This window comes from Girardinichthys multiradiatus, chromosome 15, assembly GCF_021462225.1.
Source record: "Girardinichthys multiradiatus isolate DD_20200921_A chromosome 15, DD_fGirMul_XY1, whole genome shotgun sequence".
Lineage (NCBI taxonomy): Eukaryota > Metazoa > Chordata > Actinopteri > Cyprinodontiformes > Goodeidae > Girardinichthys > Girardinichthys multiradiatus.
The window spans coordinates 19,936,575-19,964,553 of record NC_061808.1 but is presented as its reverse complement, the minus strand read 5'-3'; the positions used below and the strand labels follow the sequence as shown (position 1 = coordinate 19,964,553).

General features: G+C 38.3%; 1 protein-coding gene across 7 annotated transcripts in view; it reads left to right on the top strand.

Annotated features, from left to right (window-relative positions):
• The window catches only part of eya4 (EYA transcriptional coactivator and phosphatase 4), a 64,306-nt gene that overhangs the window by 34,515 nt on the left and 1,812 nt on the right, over window positions 1–27,979 (top strand). For 2 of the 7 annotated variants that reach the window (XM_047388248.1, XM_047388252.1), the window contains 16 exons: window positions 700–821; window positions 5,914–5,997; window positions 6,622–6,699; window positions 7,264–7,330; window positions 7,411–7,553; window positions 8,926–9,069; window positions 9,183–9,265; window positions 10,429–10,603; window positions 12,161–12,297; window positions 12,547–12,630; window positions 18,703–18,792; window positions 19,883–19,941; window positions 20,153–20,313; window positions 21,675–21,789; window positions 21,946–22,067; window positions 26,756–26,856. In XM_047388248.1, the coding sequence (XP_047244204.1) occupies window positions 700–821; window positions 5,914–5,997; window positions 6,622–6,699; window positions 7,264–7,330; window positions 7,411–7,553; window positions 8,926–9,069; window positions 9,183–9,265; window positions 10,429–10,603; window positions 12,161–12,297; window positions 12,547–12,630; window positions 18,703–18,792; window positions 19,883–19,941; window positions 20,153–20,313; window positions 21,675–21,789; window positions 21,946–22,067; window positions 26,756–26,856 (1,765 nt within the window). Of the gene's footprint in view, window positions 1–699; window positions 822–5,913; window positions 6,012–6,621; window positions 6,700–7,263; window positions 7,331–7,410; window positions 7,554–8,925; window positions 9,070–9,182; window positions 9,266–10,428; window positions 10,604–12,160; window positions 12,298–12,546; window positions 12,631–18,702; window positions 18,793–19,882; window positions 19,942–20,152; window positions 20,314–21,674; window positions 21,790–21,945; window positions 22,068–26,573; window positions 26,675–26,755; window positions 26,857–27,979 lie in introns of those variants that run through there. The other 5 variants (XR_007041814.1, XM_047388249.1, XM_047388251.1 and 2 more) reach the window with 5 other exon arrangements.

Genomic DNA, 27,979 nt, shown 5'->3' with positions numbered 1-27,979 from the left:
CACACATTTATATGAGAATGAGATACTGTCCGCACACACAATGAGTTAACAATGAACTCTGTCTCCAACTGCTGCTTTGAGGCTTCATTGAATGACTTGTCCTAATCTTGAGTGTTACATGGGTTTTACTTACAATATGCATGCATTAACAGTTGCAAAAAGTGATTTATTTCTTGTTCCAGTTTTAAAAAGCAATATAGATCTAGATAAACATTGAGAGCTAATATATTGTATGAACTCCAGCTGTTATTTTATCTATGCTCCCTCTAACTGCCCATTCACTCACTCTCACACTCTCAGTTTATCATCACCACCTTGTATGCTGATCCATCCCAGTCATGCATGTAGAGCACATTGTAAAAACTAAAGCCTGGCAGGCTGTGGGTTTGTATTGCAGCCCGCAAGTGCACACACACATGCACACACATCCCAGTCCATAAAATAGCTTGCAGGCCCATAGACAATGTCTAACGCCTCTGAACATATGCTCGGCAAAGCTGACCGGTGCTGAGCAGCATGAGGTTCATGACCCTGTGTGAATATACGGTATGTGACTAAATGTGCTCACTGGGAGTCTTACATATTAAATCAAAGAGGTAGGTCTTCCAGCTGTGAGAACATATTTCTGTTGATTTTTGTTTCATTCAAGAATTGCGGTTCATCTTATTGCTCCCTGCCCTTCATCCACCCTTCTGTTAGGTCTATGGAAATGCAGGACCTAGCCAGTCCTCATAACCGTGTGGGAGCCGGAGACTCGACAGGCTCCAAACTGGACAAGAACAACCTTGGCAGTCCCTCCATCACCACTAATGGAACAGGAGGTGAGCAGGAAGGACATGTTTTCCAGTTGTGACCGTGATGAGAAGGTTACTTTAAGTAATCTAATGGTCTCGCAGTATCTTTGTCACATTACGACCCCAAACTTCATTTGATTTTAAAGATTTGTAAATTATAAATGTAAAGCGTAGTTGTGGAGTGGACGGATTGTTTTTATAAATTAATATATGGAAAGTGTGGTGTGCAAAATTTTGTAGAACCACCTTCCACTGGAACTTCTGCTGTAGGTCTGTTTTGGTATGTCTGTACCAGCTTTCCACATAAATGTATGCACTCTCCTCTTTACAAAATGGCTCAAGCTCTGTCATATTGAATGCCCAGTGCCTGTGCATTTTAATATTTTAATCTAAAAGGTTTTTTTCTACATTTGCCCTGTATTTATTCCCATCCATCTTCCCAATAATTCTGACCAGCTCTCCTATTCCTGCAGAAGAGAAAACCTCCCTATAGCATGTTGCTGCCTCCACAATGGTTCACAATAGGGATGGTGTGTTCAGAGTGATATGCAGTATTATTCGTTCACCCCAAATAGCATTTTGCATGTAGGCCAAACAGTTAAATTCTTGTCTTATCTGAGTAGAGTACCTCTTTCCACGTCCTTGCTGTGCTCAGTACAATACTTGGGGCAAACTATAAATGGGACTTTTTGCAACTTTGTGGCTATAACTGGGCAAGTTGTTAAAAACTCAAGTGGTATAAATATGTTTACAAGGCATTGCCTTTTCATGGAAAGAAAAATGTTTGGTAACTGTGTGATAAAATGTGCATGCATATTACTCGAAAGAACAGATCCACAGGTTCCCATGTTCCATTGTAAGCCAGAAAAAGGTTGATATAAATGTCATGTCTCAATGATAAAACTGCTTGGCAGAAAGACTCAAATCAGTTGAAAAAATTCAGTTGTCTAAAAGCGACAGCATATCTAAGGCATAAGAGTCGTTGATTTTTTCCCCAAATTTTTAAATATTGAATAACATTTAATATGTGAAGTTGTAATTCCCATATTTTCCCACTGACTTGAACATTATAGTACATTGATAGTTTTTAGGTTTTGTGAAAATGTGTTCATCAATTCCTAAATTCACCTAAATGACCACAGAGGTAAAAAAAAAAAAAAAAAGCATGTAAATGTTTTCAAAAAGTTTCAAACTCAAGTTTTAGCAAGAATGTTAATCTGTCTGCTTGCCAAAATGTTTTAAACTATTCTTCCACTTAGATAAACATGTTTTTTGTGTGCCATGAGGTTAAAGAATTATGTCTTTAATGTGGAAACACCAAGTTACAGTAAACACGTGACAGGATTGAAAACCAAACATTCACTGCCGCAAACCTTAAAACTTAAAACCACTTTATCTCCGGAAATACAACCTCTGGGCACTTCTAGAGAACATCCGATCTAAAGCATAAATACAAAGCACACACTGACACTTGGTTTGAGCAAAAGCATTTTAATACAACACTATGAAACCTATTGTAAAAACATTTTGTGTTAAAGGTTTTCAAGATGCACAGAGAAATTCAGGTTGAGGACATTTTTGGAGACAAAATTAGACGTCCAAATGCGCACACACCCACACACACAAACACACACATGCTGGCATGAGTGCTTAAGTAAACCACCACAGAATGTGCGTAAACACACAATAAAGCTCTTTTGCTTTCCTCCGCTAACCACTTGGCAAACTGCAACTGTGTGTGTGTTGAGTTTTAAGTGCAAGCCCAAAATCCTACTGGAAACTATTTCCTCTACAAGAGCATTAAAGCATCACTGCTGTCTTAGATGTCAACACCAGCATGCACTTTTCTCTTCTCCTTTTTTTGCTCCACCAAACCTTTTTTTTTCCCATCCCATAATTGATCTTTTCTGCATCCATCACTCATTGCCATTTTTTTTCTCTGTGAGCTTCAAATGAGTTTGACATGGCAGTCAGATGTAATAGCACTGGATTTAAAGCTTTTATTGAGGACAATGCTTTGATCTAACCACAGTTTAATGGGCAGAAGATAACACAAAAAAAGTTTGATGTTGCAGTTTGGTCATCTTCATGTGTTAACAGAGACACAGTTACATTAATAGAGTTGGCCTCGGCAGACTAATACCAAATTCAGACGCCATCAAGTCATTTCTGATGAGCTCACAGTTAATAGTTAAAGCAGACAGAGTCAGGACTACACACAGACAGCCAAAACAAACTACATAACCAGCATTCCCCTCACCTGACATCAGCCAACTCAAAGGCCTGTGGGCCATCTCCACAGCAACTCATTTGTCTTCATTACAGCTGGTCCGCTGGGTTCTATTGCTCCCTGAAGTGGTTAATGAAGGCAACTGGAATTAAATAGAGTTCTCATTTGGTCGCTGATGAGTTTTAATCATGTTCAAAGAAGTGATAAAACGTATCTAATATATAAAGAAGGCAGGCTGTTCTTAATTAGTGATCATGCACTGTAGCTGGTTTCTTTGTTATTTAGAGGAAAGCATTTATACACATATGTGCATAGATGGAAGCAGGGAAAGATACATCAGGTATCTTGTTTCTAAAGCATTTAGGCTCAGGTTACATTGAAATTTGTTGTATTCAGCTAACTGTATGTCCATTTGGGTAAAAAACTCTGAACTATGCAATCTGGAACAACACAGCAACCCAGTGAATTTGCTCCATGTTTCAATTGGTCACACAATGATCCTGATTTACCTCTTAAATGTCTAATCTATGAAACATTTCAAACATTTCTTGGGTTGACACTTGTCCAATGCTGTGAAAACGTGTTTGCCCTCCTACAGATTCCTTCTGTTTTGGCTTTTTTGTCAAAGTTAAATGTTTTAGATCATCAAGCAGTTTTTGTATCGGATAAAAATAACCTGAATAAATACAAAAAGCGGTTTTCAAATTATGATTTCATTAATTTCTATCCAAACCAACCTGGCGATATGTGAACAAGTAATTGCCCCTAAACCTAAAAGGTTGTTGTGCCATCCTTAGCAGCAACAACTAACATCAAGATAACAATGAGTCTTTAACATCACCACTGAAGGATTCTGGCGATTTCTTTGCATTTCTTTGCGGAAATGTTTTAATTCAGTCCTTTGGATGGTTCCAGGAATAAACAGCATATTTAAGGTCATACTATTGTGTCTATATTAAATTTAAGTCCATACTTTGGCTAGGCTACTTCAAAACTTTCTTTTTTGAGTCATTCAGAGGTGGCCTTGCTACTGTGCTTTGGATCATTGTCCTCCTGAACCAAAGCATGATTGGACTTAAGGTCCTGTAAAGATTGCTGGATATTCTCCTGCAGGATCTTCTGCTAGAGCGCAAAATTAATGTCCATTAATTATGACAGGTCATCCAGGTCTTGCAGAAGCAAAGCAGCCCTTATCCATCACACTACCACCACCATGTTTGACTGTCAGTATGATGGTCTGTTTCTGAAAAGCTGTTTTATGATAGATGTAACATGACACACAGATTCCAAAAAGTTCCACTTTCATCGTGTTAGTCCGATGAATTTTTTTCCAAAAGTCCCAAATGCTTGACAACGCTTTAAGCTCTTTTCGGTCAGCAGTGGTTTTGGCCTTGAAACTCTCCTATGGATGCCACTTCTGCCCAATCTCTCCTTCTTATTGTTAATTGTTTAACTCTGATCTTAACTGAGGTGAGGTCAGCAGAGTGTTAGATGTTCTGCGTTGTTTTGTGACCTCCTAGTTCAATCATTGATGTGCTCTTGGATTAATTGTGGTTGCCTGGCTTCTCCTGGGACGGTTTTTCACTACTGCGTGTTTTTTTCATCTATTGATAATGGCTCTCACTTTGGTTCGCTGGCTTCCCAAAGTCTTAGAAATTGCTTTGTAACTCTTTCCAGACTGATAGATGTCAATGACTTTGTTTTTCGGTTGTTTTTGATTTTTTTCTTTTTTTTTTGAGATGATGTTCTGCTTTTTGAGAACTTTCGGCCATGACAGAGGTTAGGTCAGGTAATAATCAGGCCTGGTTATCTTTATACAATATTAAAATATGTTTAATGTTTTGAAACATTTGAGTGTGACAAAAACGGAAAAACAGAAGAAATTTGTAAGGGGGCAAAACTTTTTCACAGCACTGCAAATTCAAGCACTGTTTTAATTAGAATTCAAATTGCACCCCTTTAAAAAACTTAGTAGCAGGGAAGAAGGTGAAATGCAGAAAGAAGAAACAGAAGCAAGACACAGAACAAACTGTAATTTCAGACCATATAAATATATTAGATTTCCATTCACCCCAATTTACCAAAAGGGAAAAAAATGCAGTTAAATATTTTTTGAAAGAACAAAATAATCAGCTTGATTTAGGAGCTGCAAAAATAAATATTACATAGTCATGTCCAAAGATATAAGGTAATGTAGTGTAAACATGGTACAGAACAACCTTTTTTAGGGTGTTTTTTATGATTCTAGAATATAAATGATTTACCTCTCAACAGATTTAGAAAACAAAGGTTGCAGGTCATTCCCAGGATCCATTGTCTAAGAGGAGACTGATAGACATGATAGATGATGACAGCATTTTTCAAAGGGATTACAACAGCTAATAACAACAGTCACTAATTGTTCATTTTATAACATATAAAATAAAAATGTTTGCAGTATTGATAATTTGTACATTGTACAGATAAATACAGCCAATTTAGGACAGGAGGAATGTATTATTAAGGTAAAATATCCAAGCTTGGAAAGTGTGTACTGAAAAAAACTGTTGTTTTATTTCTAGTCCAATGATAGAGACTATGTAGATTATATAGAAAGCTATCAACCTTATGTTATTTTTTTTTATCTTACTTCTTTTGTTTATCAAAGTTAGCCTTTTCTTGTTGTTAGTGTCATAAGCTGCTACCTATCACAAGAATGAAAACAAAATTAAAAAAAAGTCAAGCAATAAAAACAACTAAATATGCAAATTTGTCTTTATTTATTTTAAACCAAGGTTTTGGTTTCATAGTGATCTGTAGCATGCAATTATAAATAATCTACCCTGGACCTGCATCTGGTTTTTTAGTGGCATCATATCCTCACCATGTTCCCGCCTTGCACTCCTGCAGGTGAAAGCATGACTGTTCTAAACACGGCTGATTGGCTGCTGGGCTGCAGCAGCCCACCCCCTGCCTCCGGTTCCAAGGACTATGGTACAGAGGAGCATGTGTGTGAAACTCATAGAGCATTACATTAAAAGGAAAGAGGATTGCTCTGTGTAGTTGAGAATGATTTTCTGCCAGAACCTGGTCTGATTGGCTTTTGTTTGCTGTGCTGTGTTGTTTGTGTTTGACATGCCAACACTGAATTTATTACAGCGTGTGTGGTCCTCAAATGTAGTATTGCAGAGGTTCCCACTGGTCAGAGGATCCGATTTCATGAATTTCCAGGGGAAGTCAGTAGATGTGAAGGGAAATTTGCCAGGTGGTTTTCTAAACATTGTGTTTTGAACTTAATTATTGAATTTCATGGTATTTATCATTTTCAGGAACTCAAATGAAAAACAGGAAGACGGGTACATTAAGGTGCTCACTTTGGTTGTAGTTATTTAAACTTGATACCCTCAACGGTGAACTTTGATTAGGTTTAAAAGGGGAACCCTGCACACGCCTTTCTGTTTACACACTGGAATTGTAGAATTGCATGGTGATGTATTTGGTTGTTTTTTTTGTTTGTTTGTTTTGCTTTTTAGCCAGCATGATTTATCTCTTTGTGTTATTTTATGAAGCATTTAACGTTTCAAACTGTAACTGTCATACTTTTCCTTTCATTTTAAGTGAAAACAGAACCTTTGAACAGCAGTGACACGGTCACCACGACAGGCGACACAGCACTGGACACATATGCTGGCTCAGGTAAAGCACGTCAAGTATTTCATCTCAGCACACACAAAACTATTGTCTCCCACAAACATCATCATCATCCATTTTAGGTCAGTGGTAGCCCTGCTGAAAGCTTTAATCCACTGAGCTATTGTCTGTCCTTGGATTGCATCATGAAACGCTGGCACAAGGATGAGAGACATTTTTACGTTTGTCTTTTTTTTTTAGAATCACAAACAGTCCTGCGGTTCTTCTACACTGCAAAACCCACACGCGGATACACAAAGCATTTGAGAGAGCGCTTAGAAGCAGCGGGGTGTTTGTCAGTACTGAGCTCTGACATCTCAATGACCACAAAAAGACATTGTGTTTCACTGTGAGGCCCACTGTAAGGGGTTTTTCGTGGACTCTCTCTGCAGAGGAGAACTTGGCTTATCTCCATTCAAAATGCTTCAGATTGTGTGTTTACTGGAATGGCATTTCAGCTCCAATAAGCCAGAGGCCTTAAATTATGCTGGTTGTGAGGGATTTTATTAGATGCCAAACTAAACACTAGTTTCAAACTTTGTTGTTTTGGATTATTTTACTGTTTTTCAGTAATCACCAGCAGTGGATACAGCCCTCGTTCGGCCCATCAATACTCTCCTTCCCTATACCCGTCAAAGTAAGTTTGCTAGCTCTTTTTTTGAAAATAAATATTTTTGGGGGGGAGTTAGTTGTCTAAAATCTCCTTTGTTTTCCCAGGCCCTATCCTCACATCCTCTCCACACCACCAGCTCCTGCAATGCCAACATATGCTGGCCAACCTCAGTTCAGCAGCATGCAGCAGTCAACCGTTTATACAGCCTACTCACAGACAGGACAGGCCTACGGACTCTCCACCTATGGTATTACCTAAGATACACAAAGAAATTACATACTTTCACCTTTGATATTCGCACAGGTCTTAACTGATGCAGCGTTTAGCTTTTACCCGCTTGTGGGCTTTTCTTTCTACAGCTTGTGTTGTGGTCAGGATACTAGTTCAACCATTTGTGATCATTTTATTTCTTTTCCATAAGAATGTAATATTTCTTTGAACAATTTCCATGTTCCATGTGAATTTTGCTCCACCAGATTAATAGTTTTTGTCCAAATTGTCATAAATATTTGGTGATCACAAAGTATGGTTAGGATCTTGATTGTTTTTATCCTCTCAACTTTTTTCAATTAAAATTTCAGTTGTTGAAACCTGTTTCAGTTATTTCAGTCATAATTATTCTATCTGTTTCCTTTATTTTTTTTTTAGACATAGAACTAAGCTAAAATATGGAACAAAGGCACCCACTGCAGTTAGTTTTAGTTTCATGAGAGAGATGGGTGGGACTCCTTTAGTTTTCACACCATGACTTGAAAGACTGAATTTTTCTTTCCTGTAAGCATGTAAAATGTGTAGTAGGTGTCTTTCAGCCGGTGAATACACAGCAACATGCGGGGGAGGGGTAGCTCTTTGTTACTCATGCTTCTAAAAGTAGGAGAAAACTCTGGTCTTTCCACCATTTTCTTTGGCATCTACCTCTGGTTGACTATGAGTATAAATCAAAGGAACCGTAAAACTGAGGGTTTCAATGGTTTGAAAACTGTATGTTTTAAAACCTTGGTATATCTTAATACTACCCCCCAACTTTAAACAAGCATTGCCAAATATATTTCTGGCATTTATTGAGGTACACGATGTTCTTCACAGTAGTAATGTGGCTTACGCGGTTACTGCAACAATAAATTTCTTACAAGTTTTCTGAGTGACACTATTTTATTATTAGTAAAGTAGTACCATCGATTGTAGAATGTTAATTACTAATCAGTGAGTACAAAAACAACATTTTTCATCTTAAGCAACTATAATCATAAATGCTTAAATAAATACAGAGCTCCATGAGACTGGCACAGTTATGCTACTATCATACTAAATCTTAACTCTACACTTAAATCATATTTTTAAATGTAACCCCTAAGATTTTGTTACAAAGAAATAAATAAAATAACATCATAAATTGTTGTGAAACAGAGGAAAAATAGCCTTGCATGAATTTTAAAGTTACCTGGTTTTAAATTGGGACTTTTTTGAGTAATTAATTTTTATTGGCTGCATAATGAAAAGGTAACAAAGCCTAACAGTTTAAAGATGAGGATTTAAAACTGAAGGACAAATATTGAAGCATCACACTCCGGCAGGCATTCACTGTTCACGGTGTAACCAGTTCGTTCTCTTTGTCACAGATCTGGGCGTGATGCTTCCTGGGATTAAGACGGAGAGTAGCCTCACCCAGACTCAGTCTCCTCTACAGACTGGCCTCAGCTACAGCCCTGGCTTCACCACACCCCAGCCAGGACAGACTGCCTATTCACCCTATCAGATGCCAGGTCAGTTCACTGAAAATACATATTTCCCTTCCAGCTGTTGCTGAAAGCAATATTACCCTTTCATAAAAGTTTTCAGTTCCACGCTTTCTGTTCTTGTACTTTTGTGTTCAAAGGGTCCAGTTTCACTCCTTCCTCAGGCCTCTACGCCACTAACAACTCGGTGTCCAACCCTGCCAACTACACTGCCACACAGCAGGTACTACATATAAAAATAAATACATTATTTATTACTTTAACTAAACAGTTGCTTTCCCACAGTATATAAGACAAACATACAGCATAATTATACTAATGATTTCACAGATTTGATATTCATTGTAAAGGGATGCTATTTAACCTCAATTAGGTTGCAAAATATTTGAAAGCCTAAGTGTTTTCATAGTCACAATCCCAGAGAAGGTTGCTCTTTTACAGCACAATGAAGAAATGAAGACCTAAAACTGTATTATACACGGGTCTTGCCATCTGAGAAAACTTGTGAAAGAAGTAGACAGTTAGCCTCAGTGAAAGAATGTTTAGTTTTGGCATATGTATCTGTGCCCATATGATAAATTGTATTGTGGTAGTAAAATGCTTATAAGGAGGATTTAATGTCTGTCAATGATAGATACGGTTATTCATACAGAGAAGGCCAAAGTTTGGCTAATGTGGGTGGAATGGGGTGGAAATATTGTGCGCGTGTGTGTGTATACACTTGCATTTGTTAAGTTGTGAGGATTGCTCTGTTTCAACGACCCGACTCTGGGGACACAACACCAGAGTACAAAAAGCAGTTTAGCATTAGCATCACAAGTTGTTAAATATGACCAACTTTAGGGTTATGGTCAGAAGGAAGTTTATGGTTATGTTATGAATATGAATGTAAGTTGACAAAATGTTTACTAAAATAATGGAAAAGCTTTACTAAAATTTAAAAAAGCTAAAGACCAAAACGAGGGACTTGAGTCTGGCAGAAAACTATTAAGTCTGTCAACATTGTAGAATATAACTGTGGACTTGCGTTCAACACTTTGTTTGACTACACACCAGCTGTGCAAGAATGTTTATGTGCTTTTTTGTGGTATGCTGCAGTTTATAAAGACTTTCAGAGATGGATATACTGACAGGTTTAGAGAGCTAAGTCATAAAAGTGCCCATCTCCACTTGGTCATTTTAAAGGAGCAGCACAAGGCTTTGATTGTCCCTGAGATATAAAATAAAGACTGGAGGGAATAGAGGATTAGAGAAATGAGAGGGAACACTTGTAAAATCTGCCCTCAGAAGTCTGTCTGCCCTGTTTCCTGGAAACTGAAGCATGTTGGTTCTTGTACTTCTTGTCTTTGCTCTTTATGTGCTCACAATCGGTGTTATCATCTGCAGGATTATCCCTCATACACAACGTTTGGCCAAAACCAGTATGCGCAGTATTACTCTCCCTCCACTTACGGGTCGTATATGACCTCCAACAGCGTGGATGGCACAGGGTCCACGGCAGCCTACCAGCTGCAAGATCCTGCTCCTGCCATCACAGGACAGGCTGCTGAGATTCACCCAGGTTTGTATAATTCCTTAAAACATCTGAGTTTAACCAAGTGCTTTATAGTCAAGCTAAATCAAAATATGTAAAACACAAGATGCAGATGGTGTAGAAAAACAATAAAACAGACTAAAACACAATAAAAATACTTAATATTTACCAAAGTCTCATCCCCTTTTAGAATAAAACGAGAGTTAAGATGATTAGTTTCAAGCATCAACTTTAAATGTCACCGGTCTATGCATTGTATACATGAATGAGTATTTCGGGGCAGGGACTGCAACAGCCTGATTCAAATTTCAGTCTGGATCTTGGAAAATCCGAAAGAAACTGGCTGGTTGACCAGAATGCTCTCACTGTTCTGTGCATGTTGAGAAGATCACTTAAATAAGAGTCCAGACCATTTCAGACTTTCAAAGTGAGTAATAAAATTTTAAAATCAATGCAGTAATGGACTGGAAGCCATTGTACAGAAGCTAAAATTAGACTATTATATTACTGCTTTTTAGTGCAAGTTAGACGACGAGCTGCAACATACTGCCCAATTTGTAGTCAATACATACAAGCCTGATCCAGACAAAAATACAGACCACATTGAAGTATGTATCACTTCTTCCAGGTCTTTAGCAGGTAAATATGGTTTTTGGCACCTAAACAGTCCAATAGTGGTTCCGGTGGATTTTTTATATTATTATTTATTATATTATAATATTACATCTATAATATTTGTCACTCTTTGCTTTGTTGCCAAAAAAAAAAAAAAAGAAAAACCAAAAATGAAGACCAAAGTGCACATAAACCTGACTGTATATTCACATTTTTCTTTTTCCTTGTTTTACTTTGGTTTGTCTTGGCTGTAATTCAGGAACCCTGATTAGAAAAGCTTATCATTCTTGCTGTCGCTGACATTTTCCTTTTCTTTGGCTTTTTCACTTTTCCCTCAATCCCTCTTTACCCATGCACCTCCCATCTCTATCGGTTTTCTTTTTTTTTACTGTTGTCCGTCACATGCAGTGCATGTCTTTGCTATCCACCCCCACTCTCTCACTCTCCCTTTCCACTCTGATTGAGACATAACAATATGAGAGCCGAAGCTTAAGGTCTGGTTCTAGTTACCAAGCAGCAGTGGAAGCATATGGCACTGGAAGGGCGTGCTTGTGTGGAAGAATGTGTGCGCCTTTGTGTGCATTCTTATGTATTCCTTTGCAGATGCACATAGTGTATCAATGCAAGAAGAATCAGATCACATCAGATCTTTCCAATTTTGCTAAACCTCCATATGTTCCTGTTATCCTGAATCTGTGAAACATACCAATAATTATTTCTGGGTTTCATGCTGTCCTTTAAGTTGATCTGCCATTCCAATTACATTGAATTATTACATTTAACAAGACATCTGCTGTACAAGTCTGATTTAGAGCTGCAGAACACGTGTGAAATCAGCTTTAACCATGTTATTACTTTTCCTATGCACTGGACATAGTTTGATTGCTTGTGTAGTCTGGGGCTGATTTTGGAAGATTTCCAAATATGAAATGTTTCAAACACATTATTTGTGTCTCTATTCACTCTCAGGAGACTTTGATACGGTACAGAGCCCCTCCACGCCCATCAAAGAGCTGGATGACAGAGCCTGCCGGAGTGGGGGGTCCAAGTCTCGCGGCAGGGGCCGCAAAAACAACCCTTCTCCTCCCCCTGATAGTGACCTGGAGGTAAAGGAGTAAAAAACATGTTCTCACAGAGCGCTTGGAGTACTGACTAAGCAATCCATTTAAACCTCAATTGAAATATGGTATTCCTTTTGATTTTTATCCAACCTGCTCACTGTTCACTAAAATACTGAAGAAGACAACAGAGTAGAGTTCTTGTTGTCTTGTACAATATAAGTATACATGCAGAGATTTGAATATTTCTTTACTTGTTGTCAAATACTTTCTCACCTCATTCTTTTGGTTCTGCAGAGAGTGTTTGTATGGGATCTAGATGAGACGATCATTGTCTTCCATTCTCTGCTCACAGGCTCCTATGCACAGAAATATGGCAAGGTATGGCACTGCTTTTACAATTTTGCAACACCTTCAGTGTATTCTGGAAAAGATTTTCTATCCAAACCAAACAACCTCAGTCAGTTTAGGGGATCCCAAGTAAAAGGCTGTGTTGTCAACCATTAAATCTAAAAAGATGATACACAAGTTTGTCACTTATAGTTTTTCCACCAAAGCAGCTCCACTATAGACCAGGGCTGATGCTAGTACACTGTTCCCATTACAAAAATTCAGTTAAGAAGTAATTTGATCTGAGGCAGCACAAAGTTATACCAACACAACACAACACTAAAAACATCTCTTACATTAAATTTAGGATCCTTCCGCTGTTGTCTTGCAGAAAAAGGGAGACAGTTTGTAAAAAGGTGCTCTGGTCAGATGATATCAAATGCGGTGTGGTGGAAAACTAACATGGCACACCACCCTAAAAAAATATCACCGTGGTGATGAAAAATGGTGGTGGCAGCATCAATGGCAATGCTTTTCTATAGCAGGGAGAGGAAAGATGATCAGAGTTGATAGGAAGATGGAGCTACAAGGCAATTTTAGAAAACAACTGTCAGAGGCTGTAAAAGATTTGAGGCAGCAGCTGTAAATACAGTGAAAATGTGGTTCTACAAAGTCTTAACTAAGGAAGGAGGAATACATATCTACTCTACACTTTGTATGTCTTTATTTGTAAAAAAACAACACGTCTAAGGTTTCTTTCACTTCTTATTAATTCCGTACTTTATGTAGGTCTATTGCATAAAATATTAATAAAATACAATGAAGCTTGGGGTTTTAATGTGACTCAGTGTAAAAACGTTCAAACGGTATGAATATGTGTCTACATAAACTATATGTCTCATCCTAATTTATAAAGTCATTGGAATCTGTAAATACTGCTGCAAATGTGATTTACAAGGGATGTTTTAAACAGGATTTATAAAACAACTGGTGTTACTGAAACATAGTTTTTATAAACTGAGTCAAACTATTAAACTCAGTTGAAAACAGCTCTTTGCAATGCACTGACCTACATTTACCATGTTTCTAGAACTTACAGATCCTTCTCAAAATATTAGCATATTGTGATAAAGTTAATTATTTTCCATAATGTCATGATGAAAATTTAACATTCATATATTTTAGATTCATTGCACACTAACTGAAATATTTCAGGTCTTTTATTGTCTTAATACAGATGATTTTGGCATACAGCTCATGAAAACCCAAACTTCCTATCTCACAAAATTAGCATATTTCATCCGACCAATAAAAGAAAAGTGTTTTTAATACAAAAAACGTCAACCTTCAAATAATCATGTACAGTTATGCACTCAATACTTTGTCGGGAATCCTTTTGCAGAAATGACTGCTTCAATGCGGCGTGGCATGGAGGCAATCAGCCTGTGGCACTGCTGAGGTCTTATGGAGGCCCAGGATGCTTCGATAGCGGCCTTTAGCTCATCCAGAGTGTTGGGTCTTGAGTCTCTCAACGTTTTCTTCACAATATCCCACAGATTCTCTATGGGGTTCAGGTCAGGAGAGCTGGCAGGCCAATTGAGCACAGTGATACCATGGTCAGTAAACCATTTACCAGTGGTTTTGGCACTGTGAGCAGGTGCCAGGTTGTGCTGAAAAATGAAATCTTCATCTCCATAAAGCTTTTCAGCAGATGGAAGCATGAAGTGCTCCAAAATCTCCTGATAGCTAGCTGCATTGACCCTGCCCTTGATAAAACACAGTGGACCAACACCAGCAGCTGACACGGCACCCCAGACCATCACTGACTGTGGGTACTTGACACTGGACTTCTGGCATTTTGGCATTTCCTTCTCCCCAGTCTTCCTCCAGACTCTGGCACCTTGATTTCCGAATGACATGCAGAATTTGCTTTCATCCGAAAAAAGTACTTTGGACCACTGAGCAACAGTCCAGTGCTGCTTCTCTGTAGCCCAGGTCAGGCGCTTCTGCCTTCTGTTTCTGGTTCAAAAGTGGCTTGACCTGGGGAATGCGGCACCTGTAGCCCATTTCCTGCACACGCCTGTGCACGGTGGCTCTGGATGTTTCTACTCCAGACTCAGTCCACTGCTTCCGCAGGTCCCCCAAGGTCTGGAATCGGCCCTTCTCCACAATCTTCCTCAGGGTCCGGTCACCTCTTCTCATTGTGCAGCGTTTTCTGCCACACTTTTTCCTTCCCACAGACTTCCCACTGAGGTGCCTTGATACAGCACTCTGGGAACAGCCTATTCGTTCAGAAATTTCTTTCTGTGTCTTATCCTCTTGCTTGAGGGTGTCAATAGTGGCCTTCTGGACAGCAGTCAGGTCGGCAGTCTTACCCATGATTGGGGTTTTGAGTGATGAACCAGGCTGGGAGTTTTAAAGGCCTCAGGAATCTTCTGCAGGTGTTTAGAGTTAACTCGTTGATTCAGATGATTAGGTTCATAGCTCGTTTAGAGACCCTTTTAATGATATGCTAATTTTGTGAGATAGGAATTTTGGGTTTTCATGAGCTGTATGCCAAAATCATCCGTATTAAGACAATAAAATACCTGAAATATTTCAGTTAGTGTGCAATGAATCTAAAATATATGAATGTTAAATTTTCATCATGACATTATGGAAAATAATAAACTTTATCACAATATGCTAATATTTTGAGAAGGACCTGTATGTTATTCCAGCAGTGATGCACATTTTGTGAAAGTTTTTCTATAAGTTTTGAAGTTTGTATTTTATTTCAAAGTAAGCACTAAGATAGTACTGCTCTTTTGGCAGTGGACACAGAACTAGTGCGAGGTAAGCACCTGGTTCTGTTTAATCCTGGAACCAGTTTGATGGAAAATTCACCAGCTCAGAGATTACAGAAAATGTACTCGAAAATAACAGAATAAGCCCTCTATGTGACTTTATTTCTCTCAGTAGATTACTTGAGTTACATTAACTGCTGCAGGAATGTTACGGTCAATTTATGATTGCATACACAGAAAAATGTGTCTTTAAATGAAACTATTAATAACTGTCAATGCATTCGTTTGCTTAATCACAACCATTGAAAATTATGTGCTAATTTCTTACTCTGAGTAATGTTTATTCCAATTTTCTCTAAACGTATTTGGTGGTCTCACTTTATCACACACCAGCTACACTGTTTATACTTCCCTTTATTTTAATAGCTCCTGGCTCTGATCGTGGATTATGCTTCGCAGCCAAGGCTACATTTATTTACTGGGTGACGTTGTTCCTGTGTGCACAACTGCAGCTACCAGCCTGCCTGTAAAGGCTTTTTAAAACCTGCTCGGTTCTGATATCCTGATCCTGTTGGCAGTAGAACAAAAACTGGCAGAGCACACACACAGTTAGGAGCCAGACCTGCACAGCTCTAGAAGTTTTACAGATACAGTTTGTGGGTACTGAAGAGCTTCCTATTTGCGCAGCATTTTTCTTAAACATTTAATGTTCGGCAAATTGGCTTTAATGGGTATGAGAGACATCCTGATGAGTTTTAAATTGGTGTGTGTGTGGGTGGGATATGGAAACACATGTGGATTTAGTGGTCGATCCAGCTTGGTTCCTGCTGTACTTATTATGGAGAAACAAAGAGGGAATTTTTTAGCTTGAGAACTGCAATCTTGTTATAAGATTTGCTGAATGAATCAGTAAGGGCCCCTTTCGACCAGATTAAGACCATGCTATGTCGTCAAAAACCACCGGAACGTGGATGGTCCTTGCATGGTCTAGGTAAGGTTTTCTGAGTGGTATTATTAACTCCATTATGCATGAACAAGCTGTGAGAGATTTCCAACTCTTTTGAGTATCTGCAAAATGTCCTTAGTGGGGTCTTGGTGGTTGATTATGGTGGTGGTCGCTCATACATGCAGCAGAAAATTGCATATTTGGAATCAGTACCGCTGTATTTCCTGATGGCGTAGGGATCAAAATTGTGACGTAGTGCGCACAACTCCAAACTGTGCCCAATTCCCAATTATATCCAGGATAAGTTGTGCTTGTAGAAGGAACTTAAGGAAATGGTGAGTTAGACACCACAGACACCATTTTGAATGCCGCAAGTCCCTGCCAGATTGTCAAAGAAAAGCTCTAACATCACATTTTTAGACAATGATGAAGAGGACGTTTTCATGCAGCTAATGTGCCCATTTAACAGTGTCATCTTGTGTAGAAAACAAGATAACATGTTATTTATGTGAATCGAAGAGCTAGCATGTTGTTCCATCCTGTGTGGTCCAATCTAGGGACCAGGGTTTGCCAAATGGTGGACATACACAGTAGGATGAATGTAAGGAAAATGCTGCTGTATAGGTGGCAGGAGCCAGAGAGGGATATGAAAAACAGAATATTTGGCAAGTCTTAGGAGCATAACACCATTATGACTACCTTTAAACTTAAGGAGGTTTTTATAACATCCTTTGAACCAGCACAATTTTTAATGGCTCAAGTGCTAGGAGACCTTAAGCATAATCATATTAGGGTATGCTAGATTAAAAAATGTATAATGTATAATAATAGTCACTTTTTTCTGATGTGACGACAAAGTTTCTTCAGTGCATTTATTCCAGTTTACTTTTCAGAATATGTCAAAAGTCTAAAATATCCAAGTTGATGTTTGTCTCCAGTCACAACTGAACAATTTAATTTTTCTGCATGAATAAAATCTGTATAGTGACCCATAAAAGCTAAGGATTAAAAGGAAAACGATCCCTACAAAAAACAAATATTTTCAAGACTACCTTGAGGAAAAAGAGGCTTGCTAACACATCATCTTGCTAACTAAGCACGTTTTCTCAAGATGACACAGGTTGATGTATTTTCTTTTTCTCAAACTAGATGGAATTGGAAACTATTTTAAAATCAACCAAAGTAGAATTTTTCATCAGAAATTAGAACTGAACTGATTTAAGATGAAAACGTCACATCAAAGTTGATATGGAAAGATGAAATTAAGAGTAACATATAAACAACCTGTAAACCCAAGCTTACTATTCTTGATACATTAAACCAAAACCAGATTGGTTGTTCTAGAAAACTCTTGATCTTATTAACAACACATATGCCAGTTCTTGGATTCATAAAGCTGTTAAAATATTGGACAGATTTTCACCTTATCTTCTGGTGATATGGACAACTGCTTTTGTTTGCCGCATGCCCAAAATACCATTTACACTAATGATACAGAAACTATAGGACCTAAATCCCCTCTTAAAGATAGCTTTTTGGGCCACATCTGTCCAGCATGGCTGGACATAAAGTTAGTCACATTCATATCAGAATATATCTCAGCTGTAACTTTGTGCAATGTGCAAATGAGCTTGATAGGTTATTTTTTTAAAATATGGATGAAGAGTGGTGCTTGTTAAGCTATTTTTGACAAAAAGATTAAAAGTAAGCTGCTTTGGACTTTATGGAGAACCAAAAGCACATACTTGGTGATTTTCCAGTTGAATAGTTATTATCTTACTGACAGGAAAGCGAGTAAATTATAAACTTTGTATTTTGAAAACACGTATTTCATCACTTTTCTACTTTTTCTTATGCTCCTTAATCAAGTCAGTGCATGAGCCCTTCTTTTTAACTTTCCCTCACCCTCCTGTTAGTATCTTTCTATTCTAGTCATCTGATAGTGTCAGCAAATTGTGCAGCAAGCTGTCGACCCTCGCTGACCCATTGCAGATGATGGTTTTTGCAGCTGAGACCCAGGCTGGTAGGCCAGGCTGCGTTCTTCCAAACACACACACTCAAACCATTCACATACCAAATAAACTATAGGATCTGTCTCCCAGAGGGTACTGACTCGTTGCAGTACGCACAGGACGGGACGCACACACTTCATTTTGCTCCCCCCTCCTTGCAAGTTTTAGGAATGTTGATGGGACAGGGCAAGTGCAGCTTGTCTGTCAGCATCTGCTGTGATGAGCAGAATGTACCAACACCAGTGGGGATGGGTGGGTAGAGGTGAGAATTGGCAAAGTGTGTCGCTTGCAAAATGATTTTCACAGCTGACCTCATTGAACATCCTTTCAGATGATAACGTTTTTGATAGTAATCTTGTCATAATTTTTGTCATTTTAGGACCCTCCAATGGCAGTAACACTTGGTCTGAGGATGGAAGAGATGATCTTCAACTTGGCTGACACACACTTATTCTTTAATGACCTGGAGGTGAGAGATAAACATGACATACTGACACAAAAAACACATGTAACATATTTAATATGACCTGCCTAGGGATTTAGCATCAAGACAAACATCAAACATGGTTTTTACATATTAATATACAACTACTGCCCTCTAGTGGTAAGAAAAACACTAAGGCCTGAATCTTGATAAGGTGCTAGTTATATGTAAAGGTACAATCATGCAACTGGAACTCATTTTAAATTTTGTACCAAACAACTACAAACGTTAATGTATTTTAACAAAGTAGAGTATAATTATAAGGTGGAAGGAAATGAAAACATGATTTTTACTTTTTTAATATATAGAAATAAAAAGCAGAAAGGTGGGGTCTGTGTGACTGAAAGTTTTGTTCACTCTTCTTTGCAAAATAGCTAAGCTCAGTCAGATCGAAGTGGCCACATCTGTGAACATCAATTTTCAAGTCTTTATTTTAGGTCTGGAATTTGATCGGGCTATTCTGACACATGGAATATGCAGGTCTGATCTAAATCATGTTACTGTAGCTTGTCTGTGTGTTTTGTGAATTCATGTTGGAAGGTGAACTTCGACTCCTGTCCCAAGCCTTTTGAAGCCTCTAATAGTTTGTCTTCCAGTATTGCCTTATATTTTACTCCATCCATGAACTTTGATGACCTGCTTCCCTGTCCCTGATGGAGAAATGCATCTCCGCAGCATGATCCTGCCACCACCATGTTTCCCAGAGGAGATGCAGTGTTAGCATTTTGCATGCTGGCCAAAAAGTTACATTTTGACCAGAGAACCTTCTTCCACATGTTTGTTGTGTTCCCTGCATGGCTTATGGCAAGCTACAATATTGTTTCTCTTTCTACTTTCTTGGTACACTTCTAATAATGCCAGATTTCTGGAGTGCATAACTACTCCAATACTCCAATTAAATTAATTTCAACAGAGCTCTCCTTCACAATGATGCACTACTTTGTGTTGGTCTGTCACATAAATCCTAGTAAAACATATGGGAGTTTGTGAATGCAACGCGACTAAATGTGAAACGAAAATGTGAAAATGTTCTTGGTGGTATAATTGTTGCATTTATGTCTTTGTTTGAATGCAGGAATGTGATCAGGTACATATTGATGATGTGTCATCAGATGACAATGGCCAAGACTTAAGGTGACTGTTTAACATTTAAATGTCCTGCAAAAATGGGAGCTACTGATTAGTTTTGTTCCTGGGGGAAACTCACTCTTCGTTAGCTCTCTTGCTCCTAAAAGTTGTTTTAAATTGCTTTATACAAATGACTTTACATGATAACTAATAATAATTAAGCTTTTTTTCTAACAGAGCAGACATTTCAAATAAAACATATCATTATTATTGACAGTACTTACAGTTTTGCAACTGATGGCTTCCATGCAGCTGCAACCAGCGCCAACCTGTGCCTGGCTACGGGGGTCCGCGGTGGGGTCGATTGGATGAGGAAGCTGGCCTTCCGCTACCGACGGGTTAAAGAGTTGTATAGCACATACAAAAACAATGTAGGGGGTAAGCCGACTTACATGGAATCTGTTGGTCGCAAGTTGAAAAGAGACATTGTTCAAGAAAGGGTTTATAGTTTTATTTTGAGCTATAGCGAACTGAAATGTGAAGGATTAGAAATCAAGGGAGCAGTTTATGAATGAGCTTTGGGAGGTCACCTTGAGTCATTATTAAAAGATGCAGTTCTGTTAACAAGTTTGCATAAGCTCATCACTGGCACAAATGTATTACACATAACAGGAAAGATTTCAAGATTTCTTGAATTTATCATGAATTTCTTTGGGGCTTTCTGGAATGCCATTCCAGAAATTAATATTGGCCTGCTTTATACATCCCAGACCAGTTTACATGAGTGCTTGGGATCCTTGTTATGTTGAAACACCCTACTGGGTCCAAGTTTTAACCATCTCGCTGTTCATTTGAAGGCGAAGAATTTAAAGGTAGTCCTCTTGATTCACTGTTTCATTGTCTTTGCAGAATAAACCAGTACCACTCGCAGCAAAATGGTCCCACACTATAATAATACCACCACCATGCATGTCAGTTGCTTGCAATTTGTGCAGAGCTAAAAGGTGTACAATTTTGAAGCAGGGTCTTCCTTCTTGGGCCTCTGACTGTAAAACACTGGTGTTCCGGTAGTTTCAAGTTCATGGCAGGGTTGGTGGTTCCTGCGATCCTAATAATTATCCTAAAACATTTTCCTTCATTTGAGCCTAAGAACTTACAGTAGGTCTTCTTTCAGACCATGGCAGAGTGGTGGCTTGTCTAAATGACCTGTTTGTTTAAATGGCCATGTTGGAATTTCTTTTTAGGTTAATAAAGAAAATCTAATGGGTGCAAAAAGCCAATAAAAAGGTAATAGACCCTGGTCTTGTCAAGTGCAAAGACAAGAACCTTTAGCACCACTTATTAAAATACTTGGATATATAATAATTTATTTATATCCACATGAATTAGAGAAATTCACTATAAATTCAATCTTGTGTTTTTAAAAATCACTGCAGCTGTAGATTGTACAATAGTGCCAGTCTGAAAGCGAATAGTCTGAAAATAGAGCAGTTCAAATAAAACATCAAACGCTCAACAAAGACATTCATGTTAATGATGAGTGTATACAAACTGTATACAACTTTCATTGTTGCTGGGGCCATAAATCTTTGAGGATTAACTTAGAGCAAACTTAGAAGTAAAAGTATTTTACTAAGCTAATATTATATTAATTGACAACTTTTCTAGGCTTTACTAAATTTGAACCAGGGAATCAAAATGTTACATTTCAAGAAAGGCCCACATCAATTCATCTAATTGTTTTAAAGTCTGACACTTTGAAAAAAAATAAGGTAGTGATTTGATTTGTTCTGTTAAAGGGCTGCTGGGCCCAGCAAAGAGAGATGCCTGGCTGCAGCTCAGAGCAGAGGTGGAGGCTCTGACTGATTCCTGGCTCACCCATGCACTCAAGTCCCTGTCCATCATCAGCTCAAGGTTCCCACTTATTTTTTATCCTCACTCTGTCACTCATATACTGAGCTGCTTGTTCTTATTTCTGAGGACGGTCAATAAATAGCATCCACACCAAAGAGCATAAATAAAAACCTATGCTATGCATAAAGTTTTCTGTTATGTCCCTCTTGTCTACAGGAGTAACTGTGTAAATGTGTTGGTAACAACAACCCAGCTCATACCGGCGCTGGCTAAAGTTCTTCTGTATAGTCTTGGATCTGTTTTCCCCATTGAAAACATTTACAGTGCAACAAAAATAGGTAAGACCCAGACACACACATCAACGACCACACCTATTTCAGCATATCCACCTGAATGGGTTATAGTTTTTGTAAAAAATAAGTTGAAATGTGGAATGAAAGAACCTTTGGAATCTAAAAAAGGGAATCCATTATGTTTTTTCTTTATTTTATGGCATGAATAACATAATTTTCAACAAAACCAAAGTAAAAAAAAGTGCAGTAACTTCATACTGTAAGCCATCCCTCATTTTCTTCCTTTATTGTCCAAGCTAAAAAGGAATGTTATCATAAAAAGTAGAGATGCACCAAGGATTTGTCGGGCCACCAAAATTGGCTGATTTTCAGCTTGTTTGGTCCTGACTTAAGAATGGCAAGTTGGAAACTCAAAAATTATATCTTTCTAGGAGTAATAACCCATCATAATGACCACTACCAGGTAGTGTTAACAACACTCTTCAGTGTTGTCATTTGTGGTGCATCAATTGTTAAGAAATGGTATAATATTTTCTGTCTCTTTCAGTTTGAAATTAAGTCAGTGGAAGCACAGGGAAATCAGAAGCTGTTTAAAAACAAAATTCCTTCGACACAATGAGGCATGTTTATGCTTCTGCTGGCTGCGAGAGAGAGCAAGACATTCAACAGATAACAGGACGGCTGTGTGTAGCTTTCTTGTGATTTGAAAATGCTGGCTGGCCTTTTGGAAACCACAAAGGTGATTCTATAGAGTATATCTATGGAGACTGTTCCCGCATGGCTAAAATTATTCATATACAAGGCAGCTTTAAAATTAAAATTGTTTTCATCCAACCAAGAAGCTTGTAGGAAATGGGACTGTTTTTTATTTACATGAAAAGATGGGATGCCCAAATACTGACCAGCTTTTTGCATGTTTCCGATGTCCTTGTGATGATGGATCCTTGGTGATGCGCTGAGAGTCTTCGAGGTTGGAAGGTTTCCTTTATATGACCCTAATCTTTAGCCCTCTCCAAATATTCTCTATCAGATTAAAGTCAGGAATTTTGATGGGCCACTCCGAAATGTTAATATTACCTTCAGCCAGTTTATAATGTTAAAACTCAATAATCATTTAGTTTAAAACAAAAAGAGGAAACCCCTCTTTTACTGCCACTGCTCTCTCTTACAGCAGTGAGGTATAAAACCTAATCCCAGATTGCTCATGACAAAAAGGCTAGAAAAATATTTTCCACATGATTCTTATATGTTCTTGTAATTTGGTTTTTATAGAGACCAGAATTGGCTAATACTGGTATCAGGAAGCCAAAGCTTTATAAAACATGGACATTTAAAATTGGTTACAAAATTATGATTAATGCATCTCTCTACGTGAGACCAGAAAAAAACAAAAAAACTATTTTAAGCCTTATAAATGATTACGAGCAAGTCTGACTCCTTGGAAGACAAATCTATAGAATGTAGGGGCGATTTTGCTCGATGTTGTGAAGACCCATTTGAGTTTGGACCACAGATGCATTTAAACACTGCTTAAGCAGTTTGCATTGTTCTTGCAGTTTGTTATTTTTCATTGCATTAGTTGGTGTCACACTAAGGTTTTCCTGTGTTCTTAAAATAGTTTAATGGATTATTAATTTTTTTTACAGAGTTTTACAGGAAAAAAAATTATCAGAAACTCAAACTAGGTTGTTGTATTTAATGTTTTCACTGAATGTGGATTCTTAAAAGTACATCTCAGTCTGTTTCACAGGTGACCTTTGGAATGTGCTAACTGGGAAAAAGGCTTCCTGTTTCCCTGGTGTTTAAATATAACAAGTCCTGTTTCTCTTAGCCAATTTTTTTCAATGGAAAGACGAGGGAAAATCCAATTCAAGTACGGCTGATGAGTTTTTATATACTGACTTAAATTTGCTCATATTTACAGTCAGAGGAAAAAACATTGTTTAAAAACAACTAAATGTCTAATAGAAAAAAGGCTGTACAAGGATTTATTGTCGAAGCCAGATATTTACATACACTGCACAAGAAAACAGATTCCTATTTTTTTGTTCGACATTAAATCAGACTAAACTTTTCCTATTTTAGGTCAGTTGGGATGTTCATTCACTTTGAATAATGGAAAACTCTTACCAACATCAGTCAGCATCTTTACAACGTCTTCAAACACACATTTCGCACCAAAACATGTTCATCTATGAGACACAAAACCCTCCTCCTTCCTGAATGTTATTGTAGCTGGACCCATGTTGTTTATACTTGTATATAATTGCTTGAACAGATGAACGTGGCATCTTAAGGATTTGAAATTCAACAAGGCTTTTGAAGGTCTACAAGTTCCTTCCTGATGTCTTGGCTGACTTTTTTTTGTTTTATCTTGGTGTCACACAAGGCGGCGTGTTTGAAGCGCTGCCCTAAAATACATCCACATCTGTGACTGCATTTATCTTAATTTTTTGTAAATCAGAAGCTTACAAGGCCAGGACTAAGCCTTTGCATAGTGACATTTGTATGTGGAAACATCTGAAAAATATTCTCTCATTCTGGCACTTAGCTAATTTGAATAATTTGGTAATTCTTACATCAAACAGGAAAAACTTAGTTTAACTTAAAGTCAGTCAGTGGAAAAGGCGGATATGTGTCTTTATATAGTGTATATTTTCAGTTGTGTATATATCTTTCTGATATGAAGAATTAGGAGGATGGTAAAGAGTAAAGGTACATCAGTGTTAGTGGTCAAAAAGGTGACTTTACAGAACATTTAATGAAGCCACGTTTTCTTTGAGCAAGAAGTTTTGTGCATTCTTATTTGCTTATAATATACTTAGGTTTCACTGCTAACTAGAATAATCTATTTCAATTAAATTCAAAGATACTTTATTGATACCCGAGGGGAAATTAGAATTCCAGTACAACCCATCCAAACATACATCATGACACAAGACAAGGGGGGGACGGGTCACCGAGGCTTTGCTGCCCACTCACAGGCGCTGCCCTTGCTAGATGAGAAAAGAGGCCACATTAGGTAAGTAGAGGGATAAAAAATCATATTTCACACTTTATCCTTAGCAGGATACAGTTTGAGATTGCAAAAAACCTCAGCACAAAGAAGCAACAAATTTACAAAACAACATCATGCCGGGAACGGTGAAGGTGGTGTGAGGAGTGCAAATGTTTATCTTGAGCATGTGCGTGTGTGCAAGTGAGTGTGTGCAAGTAAGTCCATGAAGCACTGTCACAGAGGCCATTGTCCTTGATGGTTCGTTTGAATGTACATCAACCGGCCACAAAGTTCTGAGCAGGTCCACAGATATCCTCAGGGAAGGGAGGGGGCAGAGGGAGCAGAGCGTCATGTTTACATAACATCCAGGAGAAGTTGAAGATTGCCGGCCATCAAGGCCGTGCAGGGGAGCCAGATTCAGAAAAACAATAATTATTTGGGTTAGGCTGACTCTTAATTTTCCGTCAGCCTTGAGAGTCTCACTGGTGCTTCTCAAAGGCGAATCCAAACAGCCAAATTCCTGGTCTTTCTGCCAGATCCAAGCGAACAGCTTTCTCCAAGATTTATCCCATTTCAACCCTGAGTCCAGGAACCGCAACCTGCCTGCGATCCTGTATAAGGATCACATCCAGTCTGCGATTCAGCTCACGTAACATCTCAGTCTGAGTGCTGATCGCTCTGAAGATCCCATCATACATGCCAGGCAGCCTCACAATGGCCAGAACAGCTGCTGACATTCTCCTAAATTCCCGATATGCCAGGTAACCGCTGACTCCAAAAAGCAGAAATCCTGATATCAAACATCCAATTATATACACATCTTCCACATCCTCGACTGACATTATCGACAGACACACAATCCTCCACTTCTGCCAGGAGTCCATCGTGTATCTGGAGGAAAACAATGTCCCGTCCGGGCAAGTGGGCTCTCCCGACCCCTGTCTTCTCGTCGAGAAAAATTTGATCAATTGCATTGAGAGACCAGCTGACCAAATCAATATTTTGGAAGAATTTGGAAGATGTGCAAAAAGAGGCTCCAAAAAAAAAGACAAGACACAGAGCTGAAGCAGGGCAGATATGGGAGGGGTGCGGAGACAGAGAAAAAGCATCCACCTCCACCGAGAGCAGGAAAAAAAAAAAAAAAAGAAAGTATTGTTAAAGTAGAGATACTTTAACAATAAGACTGAAAAAGAAAAGCTGTGCAAAGAAGGAGACATTTTCACTCTCAATGTTTATTTAGTTAATGAAGGTATAAATTCGAGCTCAGGTGAGTACAGGCTCAATTAGTATTACTTTTGGGTTACCAATGACTTAACAACCTTGATTCAATGCTTAAGTGGTGTCACAGAATCATGGTAAAATCTGATAAAATTCAGTGCCAGTGTCATCGGTGTTTAAATTTCATATTCTGCCAATTAATTAAAAATGGCACCACACCTTTGTGTAAAAAAGAAGAAACATTTCTTTAATCTTTATATCTTGATGCATCCTTCCTTTGTTTTACACCCACTTAAACAAATGAAAAGCTGTGAAAGCCATCTGTTTGTCTCCAGGCAAAGAGAGCTGTTTTGAGCGTATAGTCTCCCGCTTTGGCACTAACATTACATATGTTGTGATTGGCGATGGGAAGGATGAAGAGCATGCCGCCAGCCAGGTAAACAAACAGCTTCTGAACTTTGACCCCTCTGACCATGTTACCCTCCTTCCTTCCCCCTTGTTCATTTGTTTTTTGCAGGAAAAGAGAGTTGCTTTGAGCGCATAATGCAAAGGTTTGGCAGGAAAGTAGTGTATGTTGTAATTGGGGACGGTGTGGAAGAGGAACAGGCGGCCAAAAAGGTAATGGAACCCCAGCCTTACTGTGACATCCCTCCAATCCGCCAACTCTGCACAGCGTGATCTCTGATTGGACAAAACCTGCCTTTCTTTGCTGCAGCAGTTTTTTGTGTTGGTCTTTGACTTTCTCTGGTCGACTGGCTTCTTTGTTTTACAGTGTGCTGGGATTACTTCACTGCAACTGTTAGAGTGAAAATTGAAGAACAAAGCTTGGATAATTGAGTATGCTTTGGCACTCTCATGTAATAAATAGGCATGGGTCGGTAATCGTTTTCTCTTGATGTATAAAGCATAGAGTAACACAGCATTGCACCACACCAAGAATAGCAGCGCCAGACAGCTGGCTAAATGAAAGAAATGCACCTTTTCTGTATTGGATAGACAAATTTTCCTGTGTGAAAATATTTCCTGTTGTGCAAAATGCTGACTGTCATAGTATGGAAACTAAATGTCAGTCATGTTAAAGTAATTGCATTTTAAAACTACAGTTGGAAGGCTATGAGCAGTATGTGTGTAAAGCAGCCTACTGCAGGCTAGTTACCCAAGCAGACAAAAGGGATCCTTATCTGGACAATTTGCTCTTGAAAACTACAACTACATTAAGACGTTGTTTATTCTACATCATTACTTAAGTCTAATATGATTCAAAACCAAAACTATAAATGTTAAAGATTGGGAACAATATTTTAACTGCAGCCATAGAAATAAATTGTGCTTTTTTTAAATAAAAGCATTTATAACATTTATGTTTTGTGTGTACATTAACATGATGAAAACTGTGGTATTTTAACCAAGGTCACACCGTCAGAATCTTAATACTGGCCCATGCCTGGTACCAAATGCTTGTATCACCACAAAGTGTATTTTTAAATTAACATTTGGAACATATGTTTCTGGTCAGAATTTAAGTGACAGCCTGCCCAAGTGTACACAGTGACCAAGCTTTGAACACATTTGTATAGAGCCATTATACTGCTTTTGAGCCAGTGATGTCATGCTTTTTGTTTTTTTTTTACTTCTCCTATAGTTTAGTACAAAAGGGAAACTAGTAGTGCTCTACTCTAGTTGGAGTACAAGAAGACATGATTTATTTCAGAATATAAATCCTTTCCAGCTTCAGGTTTTA